The 17,851-nt window shown below is 40.5% G+C and overlaps 1 protein-coding gene across 1 annotated transcript; it reads left to right on the forward strand.

Moving 5' to 3' along the window:
* The first annotated feature begins 4,508 nt into the window (after positions 1-4,508).
* LOC133309072 (uncharacterized) lies at positions 4,509-5,273 on the forward strand. Its single transcript, XM_061509809.1, has one exon. The coding sequence runs from the start codon at positions 4,509-4,511 to the stop codon at positions 5,271-5,273; it is 765 nt and encodes a 254-aa protein (XP_061365793.1).
* The last annotated feature ends 12,578 nt before the right edge of the window (positions 5,274-17,851 follow it).

Raw genomic sequence — 17,851 nt, forward strand, 5'->3', positions numbered from 1 at the left:
ATTGAGAATTAATAATTAATTAATAAATACGATCTAATAATTTTCAATAAATTATAACCGTTAGATTGACGGAAATCAACGATGATTAGGTTAACTGTAAAAAATTTTTTGGTGGTATGTATATCTTTCTCCATTTTTTAATACGTAAATATTATGAAAAACAATAATGAATAATTAGTCTAATTAATGGAAATATCTACTGGTAACGGTTTAATTAACTTATAACACTCAAACTTTATTACCTTTTACTTATTAAAAAAAAATACTATTCCAGTCAATAAAAGAATTCAATCTTTATCAAAAAATATTAAATTCGAATATAAATTATTCTCATCTAATATAAAGTAAAAAATTTATTTATTCTGTTATATTATATTTATTCCGTTATATTAACTTACTTTACATATAAGAAAGCCTAATTTTTATTAACATATATTCCTTTTTTTATCTCTCTTACTTTTTGATCCAGGAGATCATCATGTATACGATCTTGGTTGCTACGAGCCCGGCACACAACTCTCTTTCTAAATATAGAATGAAAAATGATGGAAGGGAAACATGAGAAAAAGAGAAGGATATAAATAAGATAAAATTTTATCCAAAATAACAAAGGATCACAAAATAGTGATATAAGCCTGGATCACTATAAAAAAATCCCAGGTATACATCAATTGCACATACATCTCCCATTTAGAAATTGACACGTGGACAAAAAAATATTTTGTTCTATCACCATATGGAAATTACAGGTAATGCTTCATTTTCATTGATTGGTCGCACGAAATACAGGGCACAATGGATGTACAATAGATATTTCCCTGATCATAAAGAAAGTCATCTTAAAAAAAAAAAAGAATTTAGTCAGCAAAAATTGCCTTGTATTTCAGTCGTATTACTTCTTTAACTTTTCTACAAACTGATCTAAAGCCACCTATACAACTATACAAGGATCAACTAAAATAATTTGTTGCCCTGCAGGCTGCAGGCAATTTGTATGGGCATCCAAAGCTATTCATTCTCTTATTATAAATATAAGTGTCTTAAATATAAAGTACACATCTTCTTTTATATGAATAAATCTATTTACATAAAATCTGTTTTGAGAATTAGAGTATCTTGCAAGTATACTCTCCATCTTATTTCAGTGAAAATTCTTTGATTAAACTTGCATCAAATTACTTATAAAGGAAGATTATCATGATCAGCTTTGATAAAAATATTTTTGATCACTTCCCTTTCACATTCTTTCTTCACATGATATTTGAAATTTGGATCATCTATACATACCTGTAATTACTAATTAAAAGTGAACGCTAGTGTTGGAACTTGGAAGGTTCGTCAAGATTCCAACTTAATTAGTTGTGTTTATGATGAACCTATACAGAAATTAAAAAAGTACAAATAAAATCAACCATAAAAATTATAAGAAAATTATATAGTAAATTATAGACTAGTTAAAATTATTGTCTTCGCGTTTTGAGTTAATTTTTTAAAAATATATTCATCATTTTAAAATAACTAAATCCGATATTTTGTAGGCTTTATGTTATCATTAAATCATTTCTAAATAACTATTATAATTATATACCTCAACTCTAATGTTATTCTTATTTTAAAACAAGCCAACTCCGGCTATAAAAAAAAAAAACAAGCCAACTCCTTTCTATCACTACATCATAAACAATACCACCGCGTAAGATATCATTAATGGTATTAAAATAAGGGTAAAGGATTTTTTTTCGGTAAATAGAGATAAATTATTTCCAATTAACTCAAAATGATATCTTACAAAATTATATTAGTCTTTATTATTATAATTTTTAATCTTACAATTCGAAATCAACATAAGTTTGGACTCATTATAGATAAAATTATCTCTGGAAAATTTCTTTTTCCTTAAAATAAAAGTTGAACGTCCTTACTTGAAGAGTCTTCGCAACCGCTGATAAGTCAATTGAGTAATAGCAAAGTGGGAAATCATAGATTATGATGTATACTAATCATTTGCTAATTAGAGTATCAAATAAAGATGGGAAAAAGTTATGACACTAATCATCGTTTTCAAGATCAAAACCTATACTTCGTCCATGTTGCATTTTCTTACTAATTTTGGAAATTACTAACTTATTGACTATTTTCTACTATACATTTTCGTGGTTGCTGAAAGCTGTCGCCCAGAAGTTAAACAGAGGTTGGAGTTTTTATTTATTTTTTATATCGAAGGAAATATTTTTTGGGTGGATAAATATTTAAGAGTTGTGTTTGACTTTGCTGGCTCAAATTTCAAGTACAAATCCTTGTGCTTTATGATGAGAAAAAAAGACTTACGAAAAAGTATGTCAGCATAAATAATTAGAAAATAGTGTGGTATTTTCATTGACATATAATTATGCTATTCACCTTAATGGAGGTAGCTAATTTCTCATAAAAATCATAGACTTAAAATGTGAAAAAAAAAAAAACTAACAAATCAAATTTGATGTTCCATTTTAAAACATGTTTAATTTTAAAAATAAGGGTTAATATGAGAAACATTAACCCTTAAAAATAATAAATCCACATGTTCTTTAAAATACTAGTTACATATTACAGAATTATCATATGATAGTTAAATGATTTTTAACAGATCCTCGCGGCAGTACTTATTTTAGCATTAGGTGACATCAATAGTTAGATGTTAAATTTATTTTGACAAGAGGCACAAGATAGGGATCATATCCCAACAGAAAGGGAGTTAAATCCTAATGTAGTTGAGGGAGCTCAAAAGGCCCAAGCCTAAGAAGGTAATCCTATAAATAAGAGCCTAAGGACCCCAGGTAAACACGTTTTTAACCTACTTACTAATACTACCCACACTGTGCACACACACACCCCTTGGCTATAAGCCTATTGCTTGTGCGCAGTGATTGGGACCTCGGCTACAAGCCTAGTATACAGTTGGTATACATTATCTCTTAGCGCATACCATACGGTATAGCAACACGGTCTATCCAGGACCTAACATTGGCGCCGTCTGTGGGAACGATAAATTTCGACTCCCATTCCACGATGACGAACACTCGTTCGACGTCTAGCAACGCCCAAATGCCGCCGCATCAATCTCAGCCTCAACCTTATGGCATGCCTCAACACCAATCTGCATTGGAACAGCTCCAATCGGACGCAAACCCGGTGTTGGTAGAGGTACAGGTCGGCGAGGTCGACACTAAGGGACCGACTCTCAAACCCCAGATCAGTACGACGACGGTTATAGCTCGTCCGCCTCCACACAATGAGCCACCGAACGTGACCATGATGGCCATGGGTGCAATCCTTCAAAGATTACAAGAGATGGAAAACAGATTCCTGACTCAGCAACGAATGGATGCCCAAAGGATGGCGACATTTGAGGCCGAGCTGAGAAATCTGAACGCGGAAGGCCGGCCTAGGGTAGTCGGACAGGCCGCAACCTCCGGACCTCAACAGCAAAATGCTGAAGGCGTCCAACATCAAAATGCAGAAGGCATCCAATATCGGAACGCCGAAGACCTCCGACGTCAAAACGCTGAAGGCCGACCTGGAAGGAACGGCCACGCTGTTGATGATGACCCGCAACGTCAGAACGCGGCTACAGTCGAAGACCACCGTCATCAAAACGCTGAAGGCCGATCTGGTAGGAACGGCCACGCTGTTAATGATGGCCCGCAACGTCAGAACGCGGCTACAGTCGAAGGAAACGCGCAGAATATGCAGAACCCTTACCTCGGCAACAACCGGAATGGTGGAGGTCCGAACAACAACCAGGACGAAAATTATCTGGATGATGAAGAGGCTAATGATAGCCCATTCACTGGGAGGCTCATGAACTACAGGTCGGCGAGGTCGACACTCAGGGACCGACTCTCAGACCCCGGATCAGTACGACAGCGGCTATAGCTCGTCCGCCTCCACACAATAAGCCACTGAACGTGACCACGATGGCCATGGGTGCAATCCTTCAAAGATTACAAGAGATGGAAAATAGATTCCTGAGTCAGCAACGAATGGATGCCCAAAGGATGGCGACATTTGAGGCCGAGCTGAGAAATCTGAACGCGGAAGGCCGACCTTGGGTAGCCGGACAGGCCGCAACCTCCGGACCTCAACAGCAAAATGTTGAAGGCGTCCAACATCAAAATGTTGAAGGCATCCAACATCGGAACGCCGAAGACCTCCGACGTCAAAACGCTGAAGGCCGATCTGGTAGGAACGGCCACGCTGTTAATGATGGCCCGCAACGTCAGAACGCGGCTACAGTCGAAGGAAACGCGCAGAATATGCAGAACCCTTACCTCGGCAACAACCGGAATGGTGGAGGTCCGAACGACAACCAGGACGAAAATTATCTGGATGATGAAGAGGCTAATGATAGCCCATTCACTGGGAGGCTCATGAACTTGGCCATACCGCCGAGATTCAAGAGCATCAGGATACCTCTGTACGACTGAAGTCAGAACCCAGAAGCCCATTTAGAGGCTTTCAAAACCGAGATGTTGTTCAACGGGATCACTGGACCTATTAAGGCCAGGATCTTCGCGACGACATTGACTGATCAGGCGATGACCAGGATAACCAGGCTCCCTAGGAACTCAATCGATTTGTTTGAGGACCTAGCTCGGACTTTCCGACTTAACTTTGCAACAAGCAAGGTGCACCCGATGCCAGCCTATGCTTTGGGAAGAATCCGGCAGAAGGAGAACGAATCACTGAGGAAGTACCTTGATCGATTCAAGGATGCCGCCTTCAAGGTCCGGGGCTTAACTGAAGCAGTTCACCTCCACTTAATCATTTCAGGATTAGATGGCGACTCCCCACTGGCGAGGTCTATCTATAAGAACCCAGTGAACGATCTGGAAGAGTTCCTACAAAGGTCGGATAAATACATTGACGTGGAAGACATGCAGAAGGTCTACGTCGAAACTCGAGGACGAAGCCCGCCTCGTCGGAGCCCGAGTAAGAAAAACAACAAAGACAGGGACCAGAAGGGATCCAAAAAAGCAAAGGACACTCGTGATAAGAGGTCAGAAGATCGATCACCAAGGAGGAAGTATGACGATTATACACCTTTGAACGTGTCCAGATCCAGGATATGGAAAGAGGTGGCTCAGACCGAGATGAATGTCGAGAGACCTCGACCCCTCAAAACCAAGTTCGGGTTAGACAAGAACAAATACTGCGCCTTCCACGATCAAAACGGTCACTTTACGGATGACTGCTGGGACCTCCGAGATGCAATTGAAAAGCACGTCAGATAGGGGAAATTGAAGCAGTATACCATCCGAACACAGGACAAGAAAAATAATAAGCGAAAGCAAAGAAGTCGGAGCCGAATTCGAAGCCCAAAGAGAGAGGATATAAAGAATCAAAGACACGACCGATCTGCCAAAGGAAAAGAGGTCGTCGACAAGGATGAGGCTTTTCCCGAAGCCAAATTCGAATGCAATGTCATAAGTGGAGCTCTAGGTGGGGGAGGAGACTCGGCCAACGCCAGAAGAAAGTACCTGAAAGAAGTCGTGTCCGTAAGAGACATGCCGACCTTCAAAGGGAAAGCCAGCAAACCTTCCCCCCCAAGACTGTTTTTTACTCAGGAAGAACTAGCAATGGTCGTACCTGGACACACTAACGGATTGGTGATCACTGGAGTGTTAGTCAACTGCCGAGTAAAGAGAATCTTTATTGACCACGCAAGCTCAGCAGACATAATTCTCTGGGACACTTTCCAGAGGATGAACCTGGATGAGAAGGATCTGAAACCATGTGTCACCGAGCTGGTCGGGTTCAACGGAGCGGCGTCCCCTCCAAAAGGCTACATCAACCTAAATTGACCTTAGGTACGAAGGATTCGTTCCGAGCTGGAAGGGTTCGTTTTGTCGTAGTGGACACCTCATCGTCCTACAACGTGATCATTGGCCGGCCTACAATCCATGAATGGGATATGCTGATCTCCACCAAACATTAAGCACTGAAAATGCCTGGGATGAACAACGAGATTGTCACCATAAGAGGTGATCAAGAAGAATCAAGAAAGTGTTATTATGAGACCCTGCGAGTCCATCAAGGAGGCCCATCATCTGCTCCCCGGCTTAAGGATAGAGGAGCCATGGACCAGTCCTTAAGGGCATCAGGAAGCGAGATAAACTTGATTGAACTGGATATGTGAGAGGAGCTCCTAGCACCTCGTCCAGAACCCTAAGGGGAGCTGGATGACGTCGAGATCCGAAAAGACGACGAAGGACGTACCAAGGTGGGGAAGACCCTAGAGGTCGAGTTCAAAAAAGAACTCATTTCCTTGTTAAAGGAGAATTCCGATGTATTTGCATGGAAGGCCTCAGAAATCCCAGGAATAGACCCAACTTTCTGTTGTCACAAGCTCTCCATGTACCCTGGATCGCAGCCAGTGTCCCAAAAGAAAAGGAAGATAGGATCTGACCGACGTCAAGCTTTAAGTGAACACGTCGACGAGCTGCTAGAAGCCGGATTCATCAAGGAGATACAGTACACCACGTGGCTCTCTAACATGGTGATGGTAAAGAAACCAAGTGGAAAGTGGAGGATCTGTGTGGATTACACCGACCTCAATAAGGTCTGCCCAAAAGACTCGTACCCAATGCCAAGAATTGACCAGCTACTTGACAATTCGTCAGGATTTCAGCTGCTATCATTTATGGACGCACACTCTGGATACAATCAAATCCCATTGCATCCAGACGACCACGAAAAAACTGCCTTCATCTCGAAAAAGGGAAATTTTTGCTACAACGTTATGCCTTTTGGCCTAAAAAATGCAGAGGCGACCTATCAAAGGATGATGAACCGCGTGTTCCAAGCGCAAATCGAAAGAAACTTGGAGGTATACATCGACGACATGATCTTCAAGTCAATGCAAACATCGGCACATATCGCCAACCTCAGGGAGACTTTTGAGCAGCTAAGAGCTCGCAAGATCAGGCTGAACCCGGCCAAATGTGCTTTTGGGGTACCAGCTGGAAAATTCCTGGGCTTCATGCTTACCAACCGAGGAATAGAAGTGAACCCGACAAATGCAAGGCCGTCCTTGAGATGAAACAGCCTGAAAGCAAAAAAGAAATTCAACAGCTCACAGGTCGCCTTGCGACCCTGACCAGATTTCTGCCTAGATCGGCAGAGATGGCTTTGCCTTTCTTCAAGCTCCTCAAAAAAGAAGCAGAGTTCGAATGGGGGGAAGAATGCAAAAAGGAGTTCGAAAATATTAAGAATTGCCTAGCCACCCCCCGGTGCTGTCAAAACCAGAGCCCGGAGAAACGTTGATCTTGTACATATCAGTAGGGGAATAGGCCATCAGTGCCGCTCTGGTACGGGAGACCGACAAGTCACAACAGTCGATCTACTTTGTAGGTCGGACATTGCAAGGACCAGAACTTCGTTACCAGAAGCTCGAAAAGGTCGCATTCGCCCTGCTTACCACGACAAGGAGGCTCCGACCTTATTTTCAAGGTCACCAAATCATCGTGCGAACAAATCAGCCCATCAGGCAAGTACTTCACAAGCCGGACCTAGCAAGAAGGATGATCAACTAGGTCGTCGAGCTTTCCGAGTTCGACATATCGTATGAACCTCGACAGGCAATTAAGTCGCAAGCTTTGGTAGACTTCATCCTGGAGCTAACCCCACCCAATGAAAAGGGAGAAGGGAATGAAGGTCTCTGGACAATTTATGTCGACGGATCCTCGAACTCTATGGGGAGCGGAGCCGGGGTGATCGTTGAAAGCCCGGAAGGAGTGTCCATTGAACACTCTCTCCACTTAGCGTTTTTGACCTCGAACAACCAAGCTGAATACGAGGCATTCATTGCCAGGATCGTGCAGGCAAAGGAGCACGGAGCAAGGAAGATAAAAATAATGAGTGATTCACAGCTGGTTACTTCACAAGTTGAAGGAAAATACCAAGCCAAGGTCCTCTCATGATGAAGTACCTCCAACAGGTCAGGGTGCTATTAGCTGAGTTTGACAAGGTGATAATTCAGTACATACCTCAGAATGAGAATAATAGGGCCGACATCCTATCCAAACTCGCCAGCTCGAAAGGCTCAGGAAACCATCGCACTGTAATACAACAGAGCATCCTGGAGCCGACCTGCGTTATGGTGATAACCGATACTGATGATTGGAGGAGGCCAATTGCGGCCTACCTGGAAAAAGGAATCCTGCAAGACGAAACGCAAGAAGCCAAAAAACTTGTGAGGAACTCGACCTGCTTCACCATAGTAGAGGGGCAACTCTACAAAAAGGGCTTCTATACACCCATGTTGAAATGCCTCAATAAGAATGAAGTGGAGTATGTGCTGGCCGAGATACATGAGGGCATAAATGGACACCACATGGGAGGAAAAGCTTTAGCCAGAAAAGCACTAAGGGCATGATACTACTGGCCCACCATGGAGGCAGATGCGAAGGACCACGTCAAAAGGTGCGAACAATGTCAGAAGCACGCGTTGATCCTTCGCGCACCCCCCGAAGAGCTGCAAACTATCACGGCACCATGGCCGTTCTTCAAATGGGGAATGGACCTACTAGGACCTTTTACTGCGGCTGAAGGACAACTCAAGTGGTTGATAGTGGCTGTTGACTACTTCACCAAGTGGGTCGAGGTTGAACCCCTCACCACCATTACCTCGGCAAGGATACGGAGATTCTTTGAAAGAAACCTGATTAGCCAATTTGGCCTTCCTGCTGAGATCATCACGGACAACGAAACACAGTTTACTAATAAAAAGTTCCAAGAATTAATGACCGACTTAAAAATCACACATTAGTTTGCATCAGTTGAACACCCTCAGACTAACGGACAAGCCGAGTCTGCCAACAAGGTGATCATCAACGGGCTAAAGAAAAGGCTCTTTGAGGCCAAAGGAAATTGGGTGCAGCAACTACACCTCGTCTTGTGGGGTTACAGGACGAGCGCCCAATCTGCCACAGAAGAAACCCCCTTCAAACTGACATATGGGTGCGAGGCCATGATCCCGGTTGAGATCGACGAACCATCCTGGAGGAGGGTACAAAGGTTGCAAGGAACTGAAGGTCAAAACAAGGAGGCACTCCTTGTGGAACTCGACCTGCTGGATGAATGCAGGGAGAATGCCAGATACAAGAATATGCTGGCGAAGCATCTAGTAACTGCCATATTCAATAAAAAGGTCAGACCTCGATCATTCCAGGTCGGCGACTTAGTCTTAAGGAGAGCACACATTGACAACAAGAATGCTAGAGATGGGAAGCTCGCCACAAACTGGGAAGACCCCTATAAGATCAAGGATAATCTGGGAAAGGGAGACTACACCTTGGAAACTATCTCCAAGAAACCAGTAAAGAGGACTTGGAATGCGGACAAGCTGAAGGTCTACTATAGTTAGGCTTCAGGTTCGACGTTCGAGACAATAAGACGAGCTCTTAAGCTCGGTCAATAGTTAGATTTACTTCTACGCAAATAAGACGAGCTATTAAGCTCAGTCAGTAGGTAGATTTATTTCAAAGCAAATAAAACGAGCTTCTAAGCTCGACCCTTGTAAATAGTTTTCGTTGAAATGCAAATGAAATGAACAGTTACATCCGTTCTAACATCAGTGCACATCAATATCTAAACAAGTAATTAAAGCCTTAAGAGCTTTACGATCGCACAAAGGAGTGAAATTTTTTTTGAAGAACAAAACATAATCCTAGATCGAACAACCAAAAATCTCAACGAATCGCAAGTCAGGTAAATAAGATCGAAAGCGAACCTCGGACATGAAAAGTAAACGAGAAACAAAGCAACGATCTCAAGGAAAACATAAGTCTAAAAAGCCGACCCAAAGCGGCAGTTATGTTCAGACAAAATAAAAGAGGGGCTCAAAGGCCCCATAATCAAAATTACATATTAAGGTCGGCATTCCGATCCCTTCATTCAGCAGCATGAGGCGAAGTGGCGTGATACTCGGTCTCGACCTCTCCCTCAACAGTAGATCCGGAGTCAGGAGTCCCAGGAACAATGATGCCATCTTTGACCTCATATGCCACGTCCATACCATCAACAACAAGGCCGGGATTCAGAACTTGGGCCTAAGCAATAGCGTTGTCAAAAGTTTGGATGACGGCCCTGGCCACCACGGCTCTGGCCTCCTCGAAGTCGGTTTGCAGTTTTTCAAGGTGGGCATCCTTGTCAGCCATGGATCTCGAGAAGGACTCCTTCTCGGCAATCAAACCATCTGCCTTGATTGTGGCCGACTCCAAGTCCCTCTTGGCCTGAGCCAGATTGGAAGACAACTCCTGAACCTTGACCTCCAGATCGGATCTAGACTTGCTGAGCTCCTCCACCTTAATGGTGAGTGAAGTGTTGGAAGCAGCAGACAAATTGATAATTTGGTTGAGGTCTTGGAAAGTCTGAAGCAACGAGGCCGCCTTTAAAGTATCCTTCTCCAACCTCGCCAGGAAGGACCTCGCGGTCGCATTCAAACCTGAGCCTCTAATGAGCTCCGGGGGAGGTTTTAGGGCGGCCCCGAGACGATCCGAGATCCCCGACCTCCACAACTCCCCAGGCTCTAGGCTGATCAAATCCCCTTGAGAAGCGGTGAGGGGGAGCTGGAGGTAGGGAAGAAGGAGGAGTGGGAGCATTGATCATAACCACCTCAGCGCTGGCCGAGCTACTGCCGAGTATGTTGCCTATCTTCCTTTTCTTCGAAGAATCCGACTCAAGGGAGGCAGCGTCTTTCGACTCCCCTTTCCCGATCTTCTTAGGCAGGAACTTCTTGTATTCAGCGGAGGTCATGCTGACTGCAAAAGAAGAACAAAAATCAGAAAACAGTTTATAAGCTATGAGAAAGTTTATACCATAAAAACTCTGATTACATACCGAGCTCACAAAGGGCTTCCTCCCCAAATTTATCTACAACCCGACTCAAGTCAATAATGTCAAATTCATCGACATATTCAATAAGAACTCGGACTGCCAGGAGTTTCAAGCTGGAAAGAGCAGCTAAGGGGGTCGCATAATCCTTAGGACGGCTTCGGTAATGTTTCTACGTCCAGTACAATTCAAACCGAGAAGAGATTCCCCCATCTTCTAGCCACTGGTCGGCGAACCAAGGGAGGGTGTCAGAAAGAGATGCCACCTTAAAATAGGCGTCCTTGAAGCCCTTGAAGGACTGGGAGTAAGAAATGAAAATACCCCTACCAGGAGTACCTCGAAGGGTTACCCACCCCTTCTTTTCTTTAACCTCCACACCAGTACGAAAGGTATATACGTCAAAGAAAAAGAAGAAAAGGGAAACTGTACAAGGCAAGCAAAGGTAGGCACACACTTGCTCAAAACCCCGGATGAAAGCCCATGAATTAGGGTAGAGTTGTGACGGTGCAACCTTAAGACGGCGAAGCACTGCCGTTTGAAATTCGGTAAAAGGAAACCGAATCCCCAGCTTGGTGATAAGGTCCCTATAGAAATAAAAGAAATGAGGCTCGTCCAAAATAGGACCAGATCACACGGGGTAATCACCGGGTGGAAGAAGATATACCCCACTAGGAGCTGGGCCACGTCGGCAGGAGACATCACAGACTGCTTTTGAAGGACCTCGAGAAGGGCCCAATCTTGCGCATCAGACCCGTCCATAGCTATATCCCTAGAATACGAAGGACAAGTATCAGTCCACAAATCAACAAAATCTGACATTGGACTTCTGAAGTCGAAAGGCAATGAACATGGGCTCTAGGAAAAAGGAATGGAGCTATCAGAGCTGTTGACGAGGTCAACAAACGGTACCCGACTCGAACCAAGAGGAGGAATTCGATCCAGCACGGACCTCGGACTCGGAGTCACCTGGGTGGACGGCAAAATATAAGACAAAGGGACAGGATCGGGAGAAGAACTCGACCCAGGAATCGAAGGACTCGCTAAGGAAGAGCTGGTTGGGCCGAAATTAAGCTGACCCTGACGACCTCCTCCTCTCCGACCTCTCCCTCTCCTGCCGACGCCACCCCGAGATCTCCGACGACTTCCCCTATGATCACGGAGAAGCAATTAAAGCTTCTCCTCCTCAGTGTAATCTTTATCACCTCACTACCTCCTCACTCATCTTATCACCTCGGCCAGAAGTCGGGCCAGAAGAGGAACCAGGGACACTCATTATGAATCCCCAATAACACTTTGAAGAAAGGAATATAAACACCACCTTTGCTTCAAAGAAGGACAACTACTGAGTTCAACTCAAACCAGACGAAAATGACTCGTAAAGTAAGGAACAATAGGGTACCTGGATGTGGAGGCAAGGGCGAAGAGGACCAGACTCAACATGGGAAAACCTTCACTGGAAGTGACAAAAGCTCCAAGAGAGTTTCGAAAGCACAAAATCAGAACTGAAAATCGATTAACGACAATGCAAACCCAGGAAAAGCTTTCGTAAACAGCTGCAAACGGGGAGAAAAGGATCACAACAAAACCAAACGAAAGTAAAAGTCATGTACCAATTTGAAAACTAGTATTTAAAGGACGAAGAGCATGAGGCGCGAAGACGAAAGGGTTTTCCAAACGGTTGAGCAAAGGGGGACAAAAAGGGAATTTCACCTTGGGTGCATTAAATGCGCTCAATCATGGCCCCTGTAAGGCTCAATACGGCGCGCCCTGCACGATGCACGAACCCCCAAGAAAAGGAAGGCACGTGGAAGCTTGCAACCGTCACAGCAGATGTAAAGTGAAAGGTCAGGGGGATCTGATAAGATCAAACGCCGACCTTCGAGCTACAATGTCATGTTGAGCCTCGTGGGTTAGGCATGAGCTCGACCATGAGGTCATATACGAAAGCTTCAACTCAACCCAAAATGATGAATCCGAATCTCGGACCAAACAATCCTCGCAGGAAGAAAATGAACTCAAGGAAAATTCGACATATTAGAACTCGACTTCACATATGCACATCAGGGAAGATCAAGAGGCGTTATGCAAACGATCTCGATAAAAGCAATCCGAGCTAGAACACAGACGACGAAAACTTGAAAGTTTAAATCCGAGACGTAGGAACTCGGGCGCACTAGATCCGAGGTAACTCAACAGCACCTCGACATTCCGAGCCTCGAAATACCGAGCTGGGGGGCAACTGTTATGGATATGAATATCATATCCCAACTACCCATCTAAGAGTCTACTAAGAGATTGAGTTATAAACATCTCAACAGCTCTAAACAGCCAAGAGACACAAGATAGGGATCATATCCCAACAGAAAGGGAGTTAAATCCTAATGCAGTTGGGGGAGCTCAAAAGGCCCAAGCCTAGGAAGGTAATCCTATAAATAAGAGCCTAAGGACCCCAGGTAAACACGTTTTTAACCTACTTACTAATACTGCCCACACTGTGCACACACCCACCCCTTGGCTATCAGCCTATTGCTTGTGCGCAGTGATTGGGACCTCAGCTACAAGCCTAGTATACAGTTGGTATACATTACCTCTGAGCGCATACCATACGGTATAGCAATACGGTCTATCCAGGACCTAACAGAATGATAACAGACCTTTTAATAGGTACAGAGATCAAGCAATCGAGCACCGAGACAAAAAGTTTGTTACATTGACACCATTAAGCCGATTAGCTCATTTGCACTACTAGCCGCCCTCAAAGGCGTTTAAAAATCGTCGACCACCAGTCCAAGTATCACCACCAGCAACCGCAAACCACAGCGACAACAGCTGACGGCCTGAACCACGCAAAAGGATTCTGCCGTGCCTCATGTCCCTCCATTAGCTAAGCTCACTACATCAGAGCTCTCATCCTATCATTGTTTTCCCACAACGGTAACAGTGGTTATTTTGTTCTTCAATTTCCTTTTTCAACCAAGCACCAAAAGCACTTTACCATATTATTATAATACTTTTTTTCTCTCATTGTTCTCTATCATTTACCTGTTAGTATTGTACTGGACATTAGTAGAGACTAGGCCGAAAATATCATGACCCTTTATGTTGCTTTATTCTTATTTTTTTATTTTTTTTATTTCTTTAAAAGAGTAATTAAGAAAAAAAGAATCATGAGTGGAGTCGGCCTTTTCCTTATTTTCTCGGTTCTTTTGATTAGATTTGGTACAAGGTATAGACTAGGACTTTTTAAACATAGTTATTCAAATTTTAAAATGTTTGATTGGTTTAAACTCATGCTAAAACTTGTTAACAAACTAATGCAAAATGTAGAGTCACGTTGTTGTTAGCTGCGCGTTACAAAAGCGGTGCCCCAGTATACACGTTTAGATGCTTCAATCACAGAAGTGCGTCCATGATATTCTCATACATGGGCATTCAGCCACATCAGTCAAACATTGATGGCATGCGCGTCCTACTCAATACAAACACAACACCTACACGTAAAAATGTCATGTAAAGAAAAGATGACTAATGCAGAAACACAATGCGACGAATTGTGCCGTAACTTGTTTTGCAATAAACAATAAAAATCAAACCCTTTTATCAAGAAATCAACTCAAAACGAAATGTAACAGAAATCAAATCTTCACCAATGTAAAAACAGATTTAAAATATAACAAATTCCACCCAGTAACATAGATAATGCAACAATATCAAAATATATGAAGGAAAATGAAAAATCACATCAAGATTTATCCTAGTTCACTTTGTAACCACTTGAGAGCTACATCTAGACTGAAGTCGTCATTCCACTATGACCAAAGCTTCCAACCGGTGCCTAAAAAATTGTTCTACAATAAAGTTTTTACAAGAACTATGATCAACCCTTTGATCACTCAAAACCTATCACCTATAGGGTCTCTCTAGTCTAGAATCAATTACAACAACAAGATTCATGAAAACAACAAAGGAGCAATCTCTCCTTGTTCAAACAAAAAAAAGATAAAAAATATCAAAAGATAAGAGATATATTGAGCTTTTTCTCAAGGATGTTAAAATATAGTCAAATTGGTGTTTAATCTTCCAAATTTTGAGTTATAAGGTGTTTCTGTGTTGGTCCTTATTTATGAACCCTCATTGGACATTTATATAGGAGTGTGGATGGTTAGATAGCCGTTATACTCCTAATTTTTAATTAATTCACGTGACCAGATCAATATCCGGATATTTGAGCAGAGTAGCCCAAAATCGATCCAAATGATTTCTAAATGACTTTTACTCACTTCTCATACATGTATGTATGCTTCTAGCATTAATCTAACAGCGTTCCATGGGTGTGAGTCATGTATGAATGGATCATTTATATAGTTCACTTATGCATGAGTTTAGGGCTTCTATAATGCAACCTTGAAAGTTATAGCTCAATAAACTCAACCCTCTAAATTCCTAAAACTCTAATAAAACATTACAAACTAAATAAATTTGAGTCTTCAGAATTATTCTTTTGTCTTCATGTTTTAAGACTTATAGTTCCTTGTTTGACTTGAATCTTTGACTTTAGAGTTGCCTTTGTACTTTGAAGTTATTTCTCCACTTTTGCATGTTGTTCTAACCATCTAGCTTTATTTAGAACTTGTTGCATTGCCTTATATATTGTGCAAGCATGTTGAGCTAGTTGATGCTTTGTAATCATCAAAACTTGACTTTATTGGTCTTGGTGACCTATGGTTCCGCAGTATCCCATTTTTTAATGATGACAAACACTTCATTGAGAATTGAGGTTAGTAGCATAAGAAATCAAAATTAAATTCTCCCTAACTACATGCTTCCTCTTATTAAGATCCTATGAGATAAAAGTCAACAATTCCTATAAAAAGTCAACAATGACTCCCCCTTTGAAAAACAATAAAGGAAATAAAGTTATAGAAATTTTCTTAATCTCAACATATTTCTCTCCTTTTAGGCAACATCAAAAAGTGCTGTAAACTATAAAGGTTCAAAAAGTTAACTTTCAGTCAAACTAACTTCATATTTTTCAAGATTAAGCATTAAGATCATTAAGCCTTCTCACATATGACTTTCTTACAAATAATTTGATTATGTATATTGAAAAAGAGATTGTCGAAATTTTACTACAGATTCTATTTTTGAAGACTTCGTCAATTTAAAAGTGTTGTTTACAATTTTAGGTATGCAATTTTTTTATTATATTTTAAATTTTTTATTAAATGTTATTACATATATAATTATTATATTTGTGTGTATTCATATCTTCAAGACAATGCTAGATTCATTATTTATTATGCTGTTAGAGGAAATGCAATTCATATTTGATTAGTAAATAAAAGTCACTTAATGGATAACGAGTAAATAGTTATAACTCGAGTTGTTAGTAATATAGTAATTGTTTTTAATGATTGTCACTCGTATTTGATTTGTTGATAATTGTTAATAATTGGTTATCACGTGAGTGATTGTCACTTGAGTTTGAGTAATCATCGGTTTAATCTTTTTTGTCCACTACTATCTCATGTCTATTTGGTCAATAATAGTTATTCAGAAATTATCACGTGAATGGTATTGGATTGTATATAGTGATAATTTTTTTTTTGGTTAGTTAATAACATTCACTTGGTGATTAGCAAGTGAATAGCTATTATCATGTTTTTTTATGGTAAAATCGCTATTATCATGTTTTTTTTGATTATTAAGTAGATTATTTTACCTTTTTCTAATTAAATTTTGTATGGTGATTATTAATTAAATTAGCTCTCCTTGTTCTATAAATTAAATAATTATTTTTTATGATTTTATCATTTTTGCTCCAATTCATTAAATTTGTCTGACCTATCTTAATAGAGATTGTTTCAACCATTTTAACGGTCCATTCAGTTTAAAAAAATAATAATATTCAAGTAGCATAGTTATTAAAATAGAGAAAAATGTTTATCCTTTTAAATGATACAACTTGTGTTGTTTTACTCTTACAAAGAGGTGGAACCCATAACTTTATTTTTTTTGTCAACTCTCTCCTCTTTATTTATCTCTTTTTCTTTTAAAATAACACAATTTTACATCATTTAAAATGACACACAATAACCCAACTAAAAGAACTACGAGAAGCTCTACCCAAAAAAAGAAAAGAGAGAGACAGGAGAACTATGAGAAGGAAAAGGATTTGAAGAGTATCGTAAAACCGTGAGATGATAATAAGAGCAATACAATTTAGGGGAGGTTATACTTAGAATTTTTTTTTTTACAACCTCTTACAACCATATATCATAATCGTTGATTGGCGTAAATCAACAGTTATAATTTTCGTAAATTAAACTCATTAATTAATTATTAATTTATAATAATTGACAACTGTTGATTGACGGAAATCAACGGTTATGATATATGGTTGTAAGAGATTGTAAAAAAAAAAGTTGTAAGTATAACATTTCTTTACAATTTAATTAAAAAGATGTCACCATTTGTGATCTAATTAAAATAAAATCCCACACAACATCAAAAAATTTATGCTTTATCTATTTACTAAAATAATATAAATATTAAACAAAAAGTAATTCACGAGCAACGCAAATATTTCAATATACAAAATTTTATACGGAGCAGAAAAAAAAATACTTATATCCTTTTATTGTTCCAGTTCTACTGGATTCCAAATAATGTATATTATAATAAATTTTGCATTATTCTATAATGAATATTATAAAATTTCCTATATTTTCCTTTAATTGTCAAACAACTAATAACATAAAATAAATTATCTGTTATCAAAAAAATAAAAATAAATAAATTATCTAAAGACTCAAGCGCACTATTCTGTTTGCCTTATCTCTAGGTGCATCAAACTTTACCTTAATCAGAATTTGCTTGTTAGATTAATAAATTAAAGTAGTGGAAGCATCAAATTAGTCCTGAGTTTTTTTCTAAACAAATGCCTTAAGTATTCGTAGAAGAATTAATAATATTA

The sequence above is a fragment of the Gastrolobium bilobum genome, unplaced genomic scaffold (genome assembly GCF_033153095.1).
Source record: "Gastrolobium bilobum isolate Gb01-03AN ecotype WA unplaced genomic scaffold, APGP_CSIRO_Gbil_v1 utg8041, whole genome shotgun sequence".
NCBI classification, from domain to species: domain Eukaryota; kingdom Viridiplantae; phylum Streptophyta; class Magnoliopsida; order Fabales; family Fabaceae; genus Gastrolobium; species Gastrolobium bilobum.

Bases quoted from the DNA above. Each gene is read 5' to 3' on its own strand.
- LOC133309072 (XM_061509809.1), top strand. From the start codon at position 4,509: ATGTTGTTCAACGGGATCACTGGACCTATTAAGGCCAGGATCTTCGCG.